At 32.8% G+C, this 15,628-nt stretch overlaps 3 protein-coding genes across 4 annotated transcripts in view; all 3 read right to left on the reverse strand.

Annotated features, from left to right (window-relative positions):
* LOC145968913 (single Ig IL-1-related receptor) overlaps positions 1 to 7,490 on the reverse strand; it is a 137,573-nt gene extending 130,083 nt beyond the window's left edge. Inside the window, exon 1 of one of the 2 annotated variants that reach the window (XM_083094804.1) lies at positions 6,306 to 7,490. In XM_083094804.1, coding sequence (XP_082950930.1) covers positions 6,306 to 6,523 — 218 coding nt within the window. In that variant the 5' untranslated portion in view covers positions 6,524 to 7,490. The remainder of the gene's footprint in view (positions 1 to 6,305) is intronic. The other variant, XM_083094803.1, reaches the window with a different exon arrangement.
* A 61-nt stretch (positions 7,491 to 7,551) lies between these two features.
* Positions 7,552 to 10,891, reverse strand: LOC145968914 (uncharacterized). The gene is made up of 3 exons (XM_083094805.1): positions 10,649 to 10,891; positions 9,252 to 9,499; positions 7,552 to 7,904 (listed from the first exon to the last, which is right to left on the reverse strand). Exons 1-3 carry the CDS (start codon positions 10,655 to 10,657, stop codon positions 7,808 to 7,810), a joined length of 354 nt encoding a protein of 117 aa, XP_082950931.1. The 5' UTR covers positions 10,658 to 10,891; the 3' UTR covers positions 7,552 to 7,807.
* A 187-nt stretch (positions 10,892 to 11,078) lies between these two features.
* LOC145968911 (uncharacterized) lies at positions 11,079 to 15,471 on the reverse strand. The gene is made up of 11 exons (XM_083094800.1): positions 15,138 to 15,471; positions 14,821 to 14,981; positions 14,120 to 14,505; positions 13,735 to 13,891; positions 13,409 to 13,645; positions 13,043 to 13,169; positions 12,392 to 12,776; positions 12,160 to 12,272; positions 11,886 to 12,053; positions 11,646 to 11,777; positions 11,079 to 11,462 (listed from the first exon to the last, which is right to left on the reverse strand). The coding sequence occupies exons 1-11, from the start codon at positions 15,218 to 15,220 to the stop codon at positions 11,225 to 11,227; spliced, it is 2,187 nt and encodes a 728-aa protein (XP_082950926.1). The 5' UTR covers positions 15,221 to 15,471; the 3' UTR covers positions 11,079 to 11,224.
* Between the last annotated feature and the right edge of the window lie 157 nt (positions 15,472 to 15,628).

Here is a 15,628-nt window from a genome sequence, read left to right on the forward strand (position 1 = left end):
AAGTTCTTTGAATATATCAAAATTTAAATTATGCTCTAAAAGAAGATTAATTTTCAAACTTTGATCAAGGAAGCCATCGTACATCTTTTTCATTTTTCATTTTCAAACATCCAGATTGACTTCTCTCAGATTGAGCTCTCAATTTTCGAGGAAAACCAAACATTCTAAAATATTAACAGACCCACAGACCGCATAGGAAATTATTCCAGAATCTGTACGTAAAGGTAAAACTTCGACGTTAAAATCCGTACGTTAAAATTCGATATCCAAAGCGCGATTAATAATCTACGATCGTGAAACTCCTACGCATCTCGTGTAAATTTGAGGAAAAGATATAACGACGAAGCCATCGCGCAAAAAAAAAGAAATTGCGAAAATAAAGGAGCGAGAGAGAGACGAGGGGAGAAATGGAGCTGTTACTTCTCGCGAGCGATTGTTTTGCGGAATTTTATACGCGCGCTGGGTTTGCCGGGTTGAACGGGCGGCGAAATCCGCATACGTACACATATACATCGCATAAAAGCATCTATTTGTACCTTTTGTTCCTCGGCGGCGTTCGCGCGCAATTAAAGAGCTTACACGAAAGCCGCCTCACGTGTTTCGCAATCATAATTCAACCCTTTCAAATCCAGTGCTCTTCCCCTCTCCCCCCTCTCCTCTCTTGGTCCTCCCATATTGCCATCCCTGAAAGGGATATACTGGAATTAAAAGATATTTATGAACTTCTAATCCGCACGAGAGAAAAAATTTGGGCTCTTGTCACGTCCGATAGAAACCGCGTTTTTTTCCAAAGAGAAGAATTTATCGCGTATTTCATACATTTAAGAAAAACTCATTTTTATCAAGCAATTTATTTATCAGCAAGTATTAATTATAATGTTGAAAATTATTCGTTGTATAATTTGCCAATTTTATTCCTAAAATTTTACTCTTATTATTGAAATATAACTCAGATAAAGTATATCTCTATTTCTATACGTAATTAACAATTGTACATTCTGTATGTATGTAATTAGTAATTATGTATTCTGCACGCAATTAATAAACCGAGAAAGAAGATCTCATGTGCTTTAAAAAAAATAACGTTTTTGCACTTTAATTATTTACGTAACTTTTTTCCAGCTTTAATTCTTTGTTTTCATCAAATTAGTAGAATTCTATTTCTGGAAATAACAATTCCAAACAGCCTTGAACGATAATAAGTGACCTGTTCATTTTTACGCTGAATCACACCGCGAATATACTTCTGAAATCAATATTTCACATACCGGTATGCTTTCGATTAGTGTCCATCATCTTATAGTTTTCTGTCGGTCCACGAGAGCTCACTCGCCCTTAGATTGGAAGGGAGGCAAGAAAGGAAAAAAAAGGCAGCGACCGACGAAAGTAGTTCGGCGAATCGCGGCTGCGTTTTTTTCCGTGAAATTTAATCAAGGCTATCCATCCACTATCCGATCGAGACGATCAAGCCGATTCGAAGCATAATTTCGTTCGTGTTCATCGCCGACTCCGCAGATGGACACGGCCGATAGAGACGTATTAGGTAGGAAAAAAAACACGGGAAAGAAGAAGAAAAAAAAGAAAATCCTTCAACCAAACGAGATTTAAGCTATGCACTTTGAAAAGTCAAAGATTCAGAAAATTCCCAGAAGAGAAATTCATTTATCTCATAATAATGTTTTTAATAAAGTTGTAAAAAGTTTCTCATAAAGACAGAATTTTAATCGATTTCGTAAAGTAGAATATATATTTACATTACCCTCAAATTGATTGATTTAATAAACTGACAAAATTTAAAAAGTCGATAATTTAATTGAACAAAATTTAACAATTTAAAGTGGAATAAAATTAAACTAGTGAATCTAGTGAAGAAAGAGAATCCAATATTTAAAATAATATTATATCTAATTAAAAATAATATTTAATAAATAATCTAATAGACTTTTAATGAGTAATCAAATAGATTTTTAACGAATGGTGTCGAATAATTGAATCAATTAATAATTAACTCAAATTCGATTTTCCATTAAGTGAAACTAAATAAAACAATCTAATGATTTTATTAATTAAATTTTTAATAAAATTAAATTACGAAATTATCCGCATGAAGTTAATTGATCTAATAATTTAACAGTCGGTGAAATATTTAATCACTCATTGTCTAGAATTAAACGACTTGATAATGAAAGAAAATTGAATAATGTAATAATAGATGTAATAAATTTTGGAGAGATAAATAGAAGCTTAAAAATGCCATTTTAATTATTTTTAAAAAAATTAACAAAAAATCCAAAAAAATTTATAAAAAAGAATATATATTAAACATTTGAAAATTTGAAAAAAATTATAATTAGAAACGTAGACAATAGATGTTGAAGTAAAGAAATTTTCCCGATCACTCATTTTTATACAATTGTGTTTAGACTCTATTTTCTCTATCAGAGAGTCTTTTCGCCTATCCTTTAATCCAATAACGACTTAATATTTCCCGAGTCTAACATTTCTCCCTCATATGTAGAATATATAGAACTCATATCTCGAGAATCCTCCCTCGCTCTCTCTCTCCTTCGCGATGTGAATACGCAGAACAAATATACCATTTGACACCTGGAAGACCATACCCCGCTTGGTACAATGGCCTCGTAAAGTCCCACTTTGTCCCCGAGGATAATAAAGTTCCCGCGAGCGCGCGCGCAAAGGATCCTCCAGAAAGTCTTGGGGTGGTATTCCTTTGTTCAGTGCTTTGTGGTTACTCGACAGAGACGGGGTGGCAGCTTGTCAAGCGTTAGCGCCAACCCCCAGCGACTCCCCCCCTCCCTCTCCCCCTCGCTCCTCTTCCTGCCATCTTGAACTGCTATCACTAGTCCTTTTCGTCGCTTCCACCCTTCGCGGCTTCTCGTTATTCCACTTTGCGAAACGCTCCTCGATTTATCGCGGAATAAATAAGCGTTCCGACCCCAACGCGATTTACGCCCTGTAATTCGCGTTAAAACCGGAGGAACTGTCGCAAACCACGAAATAGTATGTTGTAATTCGTAGGAAAATAGAACCGAGGCGAGATTAAGGAGGATCCTAAATCCGAGTCTAAAAGATCAGGTTCCGCACGTTTCCCGAATTTACAGATTTTCGGATTTTTCTCGTTTCTACCTAAGTATTTTTAGAAATTTCGATATAAAAAAATAAATAAATTTTAAGCAAACAAGTTTTTATTTTGCGTTATAAAATTTCAAAAATTACAAATTGAAATATCGTTCAAAATGAGAATAAATGCAATTAAAAGTAAATAAAAAATAAACCCCATAATCTGTTAAAAATAGAATGTTTTATTTTTTTTTTGTTTACAGTCCTATTCATAAACAAAAAAAGAATCGTAAAAATTGCTCAAAGCGACGATCACCGATGGCGATGCAACAGCTTTATCGCTCATCAAAGTCCTAAATTTCGCATAATATAATATTCTTGGAAGCTCACGAGTTATCTACAAGTTGTCATTTACTTGGCAAACATCTCTATCTGCACACAGTTTCAACTGGTGTTTCATAAAGCAGCCTGTTTTCATAACCCAATTCTTTCCCAACGAAAGATATATCTCTATCAACAAAAGATCGAGGTTTTAGAATAGATTATTATATAATTTTGTTCAATTAAATTATCAGTTTCTTCCACTTTGTTGATTAATTAAAAAGTTTGGCTACTTTGGAACCAATGTAAAATTTTTCTAAAAAATTCACTAATATTCTAAAAATAATTATTATAAAAATCTGTTGTTATTTTAAAACACCATACATAGAATATTATATTACTGTAATGTAAATTATTTTAAAAATATAATTTGAAATTATAAAAAAACTAGAAATTTTGATTATTATTTTCTCGATGAATTTATTAAATTCTGATTGATATTATTGCTCTAACTTTTGCACTCTCATCCTTACAATCTTTCCTCTCTTTCATTCTTTTCTACCATGAAAAAAGAAGAGAAAAAATATTTTTCTGTCGCAGAGAAAAAAAATGTCCAGAAGATAAATTACGAATTTTCCGAGGAAAAAGTTTGATTTCGTTTCTCTCGGGCTGATATCTCGATATACAACTTGTAATGTAATGCGCATCTTATTTCCGCGTTAGACGAACTCTTAATGTAAAGACGCGCCGCGAAAAAGAGGATTCCGGAATCGCGACTGCAAAATAAAGATTTCGCGCCAACAAGCGAACGAACGAAACGTTGGAATGCGGATTCGCGAATCATTCCGCGACAGAGGAAACAAAGAAGTTTCCATAAATTTTTTTCTTTCGTCTACGCAGAAATTTACAAGTAACGTATCGGACATCGTAAGCTTTATAAATCTTTAATGCACCGTCTTTCAGCACGCGCCGCCGGGAAATATTGCGCGAGCGGTGAGAAAAGTGCGGGTCAGACGCGAAAAATGGCGCGAATGAGATAGCTCGAGATATAAGGAGTCACAGGGATGCACAAGGTTCTCAATTGTAGGTGTGAAAGGGACAACTCGAGGGATCTAAAAGGCATAAAATTGGAAGCTATTAGAAACGATTTAGACTCTTGAAACGGAGACTTTTCAAAGAAATCCAATAGTCGATATCCTTCAAAGAGAATTAACGACTGCGAAAAAGGTAACAAAATAAAAATTATTGATGCTAAAGACGCCGTCAATAAAATATGTAAAAAAAAATTTATTAAAATTATTTATTAAAATTAATATTGGCGCCTTTAAATCATTTATTGATTAAAATATTATTAAAATATTATTATTATTATTAATTTATGATAAATTAATAATTGTATACATATTTATGAAAAGAAACTTGATTTTTCGATTTTATTAATTAGCTTGTTTTTCGATTTTTTAATTGAATTTTCCGAATGAAAATAAATAACGAAATTCTTATTCATTTAATTTCAGTCGAAATCTATTTTACACAAAATTTTGATATTCAAGATTTATCGAGACATTTAATATAAAAACAGATTGCAAAAGAAATTGAAAGAAAAAGTATCGCTAGTCGCTTATATCGGCGACTTATTTTAGAATCGACCTGTACAAGGTCTCGGCTATGTGAATGGGTTATCGATACGTGTCATATACAACGATAACAGAAAATGTAAGCAGGTGCTCTTGGGCCATAAAGCGAATACTTTGCGCTAAAAGCAAAATGTCATTCGCATAATGCGAAATGCTTTCCGCTGGCAGCCTTTGTGCCAAAAGCAGCACTCGATTCGTTTTTCACATTCGCATTTATCACCTATCGGATCGTATACGAATAAAGGGGAAGCAAAATGCTTTCGGCAAGGTGGAGAATGAACAAGAGAATGAACATTTGCTCTCCAAGAGAGAAAGGAGAAAGAAAAGAATATCCTATCTGTATTAATAGATAACGATTCTGAGATCGCGCGAAAATTCGGAGCAATTTATTCTATTATACATATTTCGAAATTATTGGAGACATTTCTATAAATATTAGATTAAAAGTATATTATAGAATAATCAAGAAAGATCAAATTTTGAAATGATTAGAAAAGGTAACGTTAAATAATTATTATGTGATATCTTTTTATCTGAATATTTAAAATTTTCATTTGTTTTGCTAAATAAATTATTTTATTCAATATTTAATTTAATTTTATTGAATATTTAATTTTGCGTAATTTTGTTATCCGAATATTTAATGTTTTTATTTGATTTGTCAAGTAAATTATTTTATTCAATAGAAACAACTATATAGTATCATAATCAGTCGATAATATTATCATATTTTTAATCATATTTTTTAAATGTCTCATCAATAATTTAAATCTCACAAAAAATGCGATATAAATATCATACTAGATTATAATATACTAAAATTATTAAATATATCTCGTACACTATTTGAATAAAAATTCAAATACGCATTCGATAAAAAATGTTGTAAGCAACAGTTCTTTTCGAGTAACAAATAAATCTAAATTAAAAAATAAATAAAAAAGATATTTTATTATGGAAACAAAAATTGATTAAAAAATACGACGATAAACGAGAAATATATTTCAACGAATTATAAATTCACACAGACTATGTATTATATATTCTAACTGATTCAATTCCAAATAAAATATTTTTCATCCTTGAGACTGTCACAATTTACAACGTTTCATTACATTTTTGAAATTTTCTAACTTTATTTATCTCAATGTATCCAAAATTTTCCATTATTCTTTATTAATATTTGAATGATTACATTTATAAAGTTTAACGCGTCAAAACTTTTATTCCACAGTGTACGAGAGAGAAAAGGATGTCAAGACTCACCATTCGATGCTCCTGTATCCCCTGAGGCAGCAGTGGAGGGCCTTGAACGCACCCACGTTGGCGTATTCCGTGGTGACGACTTCCTTGGTGAACCTCAGGCCACCCGGTAGATTATCGAACTTGTGTATCGAGCAATAATCCTTGAGTTCGTTGCCGCGGCAGATGACCGCCAGTATCGAGATGAAGAAGGTCGTCGATATCTCCATTTTTCTCCTCATTATTTCCGCACAGCACTCTCTCGATTCCGTTCGATTGATCAAAGCACACTCCGGCACTCGCGACCAAATACCGTATCTTTATCAGCGGACGAAAAGCGCGTGTTCTCGAGAAAAATTCACTCCTCGTGGATGTATATCGAATAAAATCCGCAAGATTCACGATCGACGACACGGTCGCGTCAGGTTCGCCACTCGCACCGTTTTCCCATCCCGACAATTCGCACGTCGTCGCGTCATTGAAACGCTTCGCGATGACGTGCCGCTCATCGGCAAAGTTCACGACAATTCGAGACGTCGGAAGCTCGCGTCGTGCGACTTACGCGCTTATGTTCGCGTAAATAACGCGAATCGTAAACACCGAATCTCCCACGGCAGGCGCGCGTTTGATCGGCGCGAAGTTAACTGCGCGTCTCGCAATCAGTGCGGCAACTTCACGTGCTCCGAATTCGACTCGGCGTCGCACACATACCGGGCGACGCGTAGCGTCGCGCGAAGTTGGCTGCGAGTTTCAACTCGCTTGTCGGGTTGTCGCGAAATTCAAATTCCGCGCGACGCTCGTGATTCAGGATTCGCGGAAGCCGGGCGCACCATATCGCCGGCGGCAAACAATGCCCCGTCGCCGAATCTGCTCCGGGAACTCTCTCTTCTTCGGAGAGGAGCGTATCTCCGCGACGCTCGTGTTTATCGTCAAACACGGAGCGCGTTTACCTGGGAACGTCAAACACTCGAAACGTCAGCGAGCTTCGTGTTCTCTTCCTTCCCGTCCCGCTTCCCCTTCGCCGACTTGAGTCGTCGATCTCGAGGCGAGGTTAATATTTGCACTTACAACCGCTTTGCTCGAGCGCCGCGTATATTGGCGAATACGTGATCGACCGTCTCGAGCGAGGAAGCGACCGAGTCACGCGAGGACAACCGACACACGCGCCGCCAACTCCGAGGACCGACTGATATGAACGTCGCAACGCGACGCGGCGCGACGCAACTCCCCCCACTCCGACTCCCTACCCCCTCCCTTCCCCCCCCACCCTTCGTCTCCACGAAACGAGCCGCCTGTTGCCTCCGCCGACTTCGTCGCCGTTCGGTCGCGCGCTGCCGGCCGGTCGGCGTGTGTTTGTACACAAAAGCGGGGCAAACACGAGCGGGAGCTTGTATTACAAATACGCAAATGCGAACGATTGCTCCGAGGAAAGTACGGAGGAAATTAAGTTTCAGTATTACGAGATAAATTACTTGAAGTGGTAAATCGTTAAAATCCGAAACGACAATGTTACGCGAGATGTAATCCTATTTATCGTGATCAATTTTGTATTTTTGTCCTTTTCTATCTTCGAGTACTCTGAATTGTTTTACTCCGAGTTTTTCCAACTTTTTCAAATTATAACTGAAAACAAACCATGTATAAAATATTATAATTCTGTATTATTATATGGTACAGGTGTAATTTCATATCACAGTACCTCGGAATAAAATGGGATATGAAAACAAAGTATATAGCAATTTCAAATTGACATTTCCCCGATATCTTTATAAAAAAAATATCTGTCAAACGTCATCTGTCATAATTTTGCAAATTTCAAAATATTTATTAATAAATATTGTATTATAATTGTTGCATATAATTATTGCATATTTATTAATAAATATTGCATCTTATAACAAACATTTAAATTATATTTCTATTAAAAAGTTAAAGAATTGTAATAAAATATATAATACTAATATAAAAAAGTATATTTAAAATTAAACAAGAATTGATATGTGTAAAAGATATTTATAAATTAGAAGAAAAAAAAGATAATGACAAATTAATGTAAATGTAGATTAAATTGAAATCGCAAATTATTAAATTATAATAAAAAAATTCTCTTCCATTAATGCGACATAAATATGAAATGCTAAACGTTTCATTTAAAACTTAAATATTTCACTGTTACTTTTTATGCGTCAAATATAAATAAATGTGAAAAAATATTTAATTACTTCCTAAAACAGATGTTGACAATATTCCGAAATATACTACTTATCACTCACAAATATTTAGACAAGCTACATGCAAGAAGATAAGACAATGTATTGAGAATATTCTATTTATATTCTTGTGGCTTATCTAGATATTTGCACGATTGATTATATGTAATCGAGTATAACTTTTTCTGAGAATCAGTATCTTATACATGCGGATTTATTTCTCATATTTTGTTTTTTTCCCGTTATTGCAGGAGACAAGATTCATGCAACTAAGTGTTAACAAATTATAATATTACAAATAAATTATTAATAAAATTATTTCATAACGATATTTTATAAAACATAATAGAACTAATATAAATATGTAAAATAAATGTATACTTTTACACACAAATATGTTACATAAATGTAATACTTTTTAGAAAGCCCGCGGTAATTAATATTTTAAGATATCGGAATATAATTAGTATAGAAAATATATTTTTAGAATCTAGATTATATATTGCAACAAATTTTCTCACAAGACAAATATAAAGGAGAGTTACATCAAAAATAGAATAAAAACATAGTTTAAGCATAATTTGAACAAAACCTAGCAACACATAATCTCGGTATAACTTTTCCTTTAGGTAATCCGTAATATTTCTTCAGAGAGAACACGCTATCTCAGAAATACGTAACGTTACGTAAGTCAACATAATGTTACGTTAAAATCGCGCGGATTTTCCCAGACCACCTAGTATAAAAAGATATAATATACCGCACGGAGATGCCGCGTCGGGACAGAGAGTGGACTGGCAAGAAAACGCGCGTCATCGGGGACTTGACTTGAAGGAGCACGGATCTCTCGACCCCCGCTGTTCGCCGAAATCTCTTTTGCGCTCTCTCGGCGCGATTAGACAGTCTGGTGCAAAGTGCTGCGCCGTCGTCGTCAAGCTTGCATTCCGAGAAGCCTCTCCATCGCCTTCTACGTCTCTCGTGTTGCACGAAGAGCAACATCTTCGAGACCTACATTCGAATAGAAAAGCATAAGTTGACACTCCCGCTCCTTAAAATCACATCTACATGTGTTTTATTTTCAACCATTTCAAAAATGATATAAAATATATAATTATAAATTATATATTATATAAGTATTAAATTATATAAATTTTATAAGACTAATATTAATAGAAGTAATGCGATTATAAGATAAAAATATAACTGTAGCAGAAACATTTCTTTTTTCAGTAGACTTTCGTTCTTTATCTCTAAAAAATTGTTCTTATTGATCTTGTGATATCAGTTTGTTTATACATGTTAACTTATTTTTTTATTTTTCCAATTTTTAAATATCGAATAAATTAACCACTTTTTTTACAATGCTAAATTTAGATTCTAAATTTAGCACTGTAAAAATTAATTTCTTTACAATGCTAAATTTAGATTCGACGTTGTAACCGATCGTGATCAGTAAATTCAATCGTTTGTAAAATTTTATAAAAAGTTATCGACATCATAAATAAATTTAAACGCTATAAATAACCATGATTAACAAGCTCATAAATAAATTTTGCACGTGCGACCCCTGATAATGACGCAGTCAGGCATTTAGTATTCATATGGAGAAGGTGACTCATAATCCTACGTACCTACCGCGCCGTAATATAACGGGTGAAACTAAGATTGCCCGTTAAATGACAACCATAAAAAAACACGACCGACGAAAAAAGATTTATCCGGTTTGTCTCCGCGATTCTTAATTAAGTGATTAATCTCAAAACGAAAGCCGAAACCCTATCGAGGTATCGTAGACATAGTCAACCATAAATTCTTCGATAAGCTGTCAATTTTCCGGACACAAATATTTATAAAATAATATCTATAAAATAATAATTAGTATGCGTAATTTATACATCATATAATAAAATCATATAATATAAAATGATATAATAAAAGGTCGTACAATGTTTTTCACAGATAATATAAATGTAAACTAATGTAACAAGTCTGCATAATTCATTTTACAATTTTCTATTTGAAGAGAAGCAGATAGCTTTCTGAGAAATATGAGGATATATATACTTGCTTGTTGTCAAGTGGTCTGTATGTGTATATGTGTATTCTGTTTGCGTAATTTTTTAATAACTCTGATAATTTTGTCTTGTTTTCCCTTACTTTTCTCATATTTTCTTGATTTGCCCTCTAATTTTTATTGTACCTTGATTTAGTAAGTTATTTAAATTACACTATAAATCAAATTAATTATTTAATTAAACTGTACACACACTTAAAATAATTAGCCATGTCGGCCATGTCAACATACATACTCGCCATCTATTATCGTACGAGATAATTAAATTCTAAAAAGTTCGATAAAACAGTTTTACTCATTAACGCTAGTAGATAATTATTACCAACAATCTATACGTGTAGAAATATAATTGAGAAATTAATGAAAAATGATGGAATTTATTCAATTAATAACACATTTCAAATTATTTAATTTTACTTTGTTGGAATTAATTTGCATTTTATTAAAATTATTTATTTTTTGTCTATTTTAATCTAAAAAAAGAAAACACATTTCTTTTGTACATCTTATAGGTAATAATTTATTACATATATTTTTTTTTTATTCGACGAGTTTACATCAATCAATTCTTCTATTTCCGATGTTACTATACTATATAAAATTTTTTTCGCTCCTTCACACTCTACTAAATAATATCAATCTTCAATTACCTAATCGTATCACTTGGCTTCTTTAATTGCTCGTGCGGTTAATCCGAGATTGTCCAGCAACGCTTGCGGGCTCGGATCTCTACCTCTGAACATCCTGAACACCTCGGCGGCAGGATAACTGCCGCCCAAGGACAAGAATGTATCGCGGAACCTCGCGCCCATCTCCTTCTGTCCCAACTTGTCATCGAATTCTATTTCTTGGAACGCCGTATACAAGTCGGCAGCAATCATTTCGGACCAAATCTTACTACAATTGACACAACATATTTATAAATGTAATATATCAATCGCGATTATAAGATAGCTTCTTTTATTTCAATAATATAAAAATTCTGTGAGATTCGAGACAATATAATTGTACTAATGATATAAACTTGAAAAAATTGAACTCGATATGTCTTTTAGTTCGTATATAGCTTTGCAGATATACCTGAAATATGCAGCCGCCCAATTTCCGCTCCATATAGCTTCGAAAGAACAAACGTGAACGTCCCTTCTTTCAAGAGGTAACGCAAAATACATTGGCCACAGACGTTTCATCATTGGTACCCAAAATGTTCCACTGTGTATTTTATGATAAGTTACATTTCTCTTAAATAACTTGGAATTCACTTAAGGATTTAAGATCAAATTTTTTTTTAAATTCCCCATAAGTTAAATTTATGCTTACCTGGAATGAAGCTCTAGATCCAAGTGCGACAAATAAAGTTCTTTACATAGTTTGTAGCCAGCAAAGTGCAACCTCATCTTTCTAATTTCCTCAATAATTTCAATCGGCAATGGCTGTTTTGTTTCATAATGTCCACTGATCTTTTGTAACATGAATGGTTCGTATAACCTGTCAATCAAATATAAGGAGACAAGATTTGAATTATTTTAACTTCATCATAGTTCATCAATTATAAATATGATTACAATATATTAATTATAACTTAATCTCATACCAGTTTTCCATAAAATAGTCACAAATAAACACCGCATCCCATTCCACGAATGACAATCCAGCGATGTCCGAATACTCGACTGTGGTTAAGAGATGTTGCAAGGCATGCCCAAACTATAACATGTAACATGCAAAAATTTGAAAAAAATATGTATAATTATTTTATTAACAAATTAAGTATGTATAATATATATTTAATTGTTGTTTAATAAAATAATACAAGAATCTATTACCTTCTGGAAAAGAATCTGTACATCTTTGAAGGAGAGCAGAGAAGGTTTGTCGCCTACTGGCGGTGGAAAATTGAAGATTAAAGCGGTCAACGGAGTACTATCGCAAATTTTGCTTTTGCTCTTAATCGTCGATATCCATCCCGAATCCTGCTCCTTGCGATATTTTTCCGCACCCCTTGCATAAGGATCCAGATAAAAATTCGCGATGGGCGCCGCGCTAGATCCTTTCAAGTCAAATATGTCGAAGAATCGAACATCCTTGTGCCAAATATCCGCTCTCTTACTCTCCACGATTTTCACGTTGAACAGCGTCTCGATGTGCTCAAAGAGACCCGACAGCACGGTTGGCAGCGGAAAGTACGATCTCCATTCATTCTCATCGCAACTGAATGAAGAATAAGCATTCATTGATAAAAAATATGATACTTTTAACGATATTTTATTCAATATTATGGAATTGTGAATATAAATATCTTTAATGATACTTAAATTCTATAATGTAGATAATTTAGAATTTTTTCTCGTAATTAAATTCTTGAATGTAAATATTGTACATGTGATAATGAATAAGCAAAATATTCTTTAACACATGTAGATGCAACATTTAATATATTGTAACATAGAATGTTGTTATGAGATTAATTTACTTACTTAGACATGCTATGACGTTGTTTTCTACTCCAGTATGCAATATCCCACACTCTTAGATTATCATTAAAGCCTCTTTCATTTGCAAATTCTGTCAAACTTGCAATTTCCTGCTTCTGGACAGGTAGCGCTGTACAAAAATATCATGTTATTAGTCAATTATATCAATTATTTACTATATAGATCTATTGTATACAATAATAAATCTATTATTAATAATATATTTGTAAACTATAAGTATATAATAAAAGAATATATTATTAATAAATGTAAATATTAACATTCTTCGGTGACAATTAATCAATTTAATTATAATAAACGCTATACATTAAATTCTGATTATTTTTTGTTATATATTTTTTACTCTACCAGTATTTCGAAGAGTTTCCAGCGTGTTATACAAATTTTCCAGATTTCCAGCCATCTTTGTCTCCATACTCATTTCTGCAAAATGTTTATATCCTAATCGTTGCGCCTGCTCGATTCTCCTGCCTCGAATTTCCTCCAACGTCACGCTCGCTTGAACGGACCATTCCTGATAAGTGGAGCATCGAATGACATCGGCATCCCAGACTGCTGCCCTTAATTCGCGATCGGGACAATATTCTAATGGGGATATAAATTAGATTACTCAAATTTCTTAAGAATAGAATTAAGATTAATATTTAATTAATTTATTCATAAAAGATATATACCCATAAATGGCTTCAGGATATATGGCTTTAAAGTGATTTTCCAAGGACCTGCGAAAGGTCGCGTGGGGTCAATCGCAATAGATCTAACAAAGTCCTCTGGAAAGTCTATCACAATGTCTTTGCTTTGTATTGTCATATTGTAAGCAGCTGTAGAACTCTAAAAAAGTCGATTAAATTTTAGTTTGCTACTATTCCTGATATACAAATCATAAATATTTATTAATCAGAAATGTAACCCATTGATGAAAACAACAAAAAAATGCAAATAATAATTTTATTTCTTTTGATTTAAATTAAAAAAATCTTTAATATTATATTGATGTAAATTTTTGACTGTTCTTTATATTATATAATTGCTATATTTGTTTTAAATTATATGACAAACCTCATATTTGGATTTATATTCTCTACATTTCGATAAGATATAGGTCAAGTCATCCTTGTACTTCTCAAATTCTTTATCTTGCAGTTGTAGACCATTCAATCTTCCCTCCAACACATATTTGGTCAACACTCTTTTCTGTGAGTGTGTCAATTTGAGGTTTTTATTATCAAGAGCTTCCTTGCAAGCTTTAAAGAGTGGTATGCTGCTATATTTGCTAGCTATAGCTCTTATGGCACGCTCATGAATACTCATATAACATTTTGTTGGCATCAGACTTTGATTGCCAAAATACAAAGTTTTTGCTATACCCCAGGTGGTTTCTAATGGAAGATATGTATCCTCAATTGGATGTATCCAATCTTTAAATACATCTAAATCTTTTTTTGCTGCAATGAATTATGAAAATTAATGATAAAAGTCATAATTTGATACAATATTGTGTCTTTCTTGATTTAATATATATCGCATTGTTATTATTATACGTATATATCACATTGTTATTATTATTATTAATAGATAATTAATGAGCGATAGTATTTATTATTCTCTTCATAATATATTAAAAAATATAACATGTATAATAAATTTTTAATGTTATTCACTAACTTATATATTGTTAGCTTTATATTTAAATATTCTTCTTAATTTTTAATTTTGAACAAATTGCACATTTTTTTTTTATTTTGATATTTTACACTTACTTTCCACCTTTTCCAGGCTTTTCATGTTTTCCTCAAACTCGACAGTTTGCTTTCCAATTGCTGCTATGCATTTTTCAATTGTAATTGTGTTAAATTCCGGTAAGTTATCATCCTTCAGTAATGGATTTTTCTCCGACGATTCTTCGCCTATCTCTGGAAGTCTTGACATAAAAAATAGAAGATAGATAACATGAAAAAAATATAAATTAAAAAAATATCTATATAAAAATATAATACCAAAAATACAAAAATAATTGTTAAAAAAATGCGAATTTTATTTAAACTTAATCGCTGCGTAATAAGGAAGACGAACTTACAGGACTATGTATCCATGCCGTTTTGGAATTTTTAAAAAATTTCGCTGCGTTGAAACAATCCTTCCGCAAAAAGACACCGCCATTCTTTTATATTAAAATGTCTTTTTCCTAATAACGTTCAAAAATTCATCGTAATTTGATTGAAAATGTGATTAAAACTTGAATTATAACCTCAACCTAAAAGCCGCTGACTGATGTACAGAAATCGATCAGTCATATCAAATCGATCTAACCTGTCAATCGATAGAATCAGATGTCGCGATACATTTTTTAATACATTTTTTATAACATTTTATCAAATATTATATTATATTTTATGCGCACAGACTTATAATATATAGCAATTTCTAATTTTATTCACCCAGAAAGGTTTTATGCTGCTTACTTAAATTTTCAGAAATACAAAGAGTCCCTAACAATCCAAACCAATCAAATCGAACGATGAAATTCGCAGTCATGAAATATCGCCGTAAGCCTACTTAAGCCGTAAT

Source organism: Camponotus vicinus, unplaced genomic scaffold (genome assembly GCF_025532165.1).
Source record: "Camponotus vicinus isolate PSW18456_S1 unplaced genomic scaffold, iyCamVici1.0 SCAF_3, whole genome shotgun sequence".
Lineage (NCBI taxonomy): Eukaryota > Metazoa > Arthropoda > Insecta > Hymenoptera > Formicidae > Camponotus > Camponotus vicinus.

Bases quoted from the DNA above. Each gene is read 5' to 3' on its own strand.
- LOC145968914 (XM_083094805.1), bottom strand. The intron at 7,905-9,251 runs GTATATTATATC...GTTTGTTTTCAG, and splicing joins CGACGCGGCATCTCCGTGCG to TTATAATTTGAAAAAGTTGG.
- LOC145968911 (XM_083094800.1), bottom strand. From the start codon at position 15,220: ATGGCGGTGTCTTTTTGCGGAAGGATTGTTTCAACGCAGCGAAATTTT. The intron at 14,506-14,820 runs GTAAGTGTAAAA...AATTCATTGCAG, and splicing joins AAGCCTGGAAAAGGTGGAAA to CAAAAAAAGATTTAGATGTA. The intron at 12,777-13,042 runs GTAAGTAAATTA...TTCTTCATTCAG, and splicing joins CAACGTCATAGCATGTCTAA to TTGCGATGAGAATGAATGGA.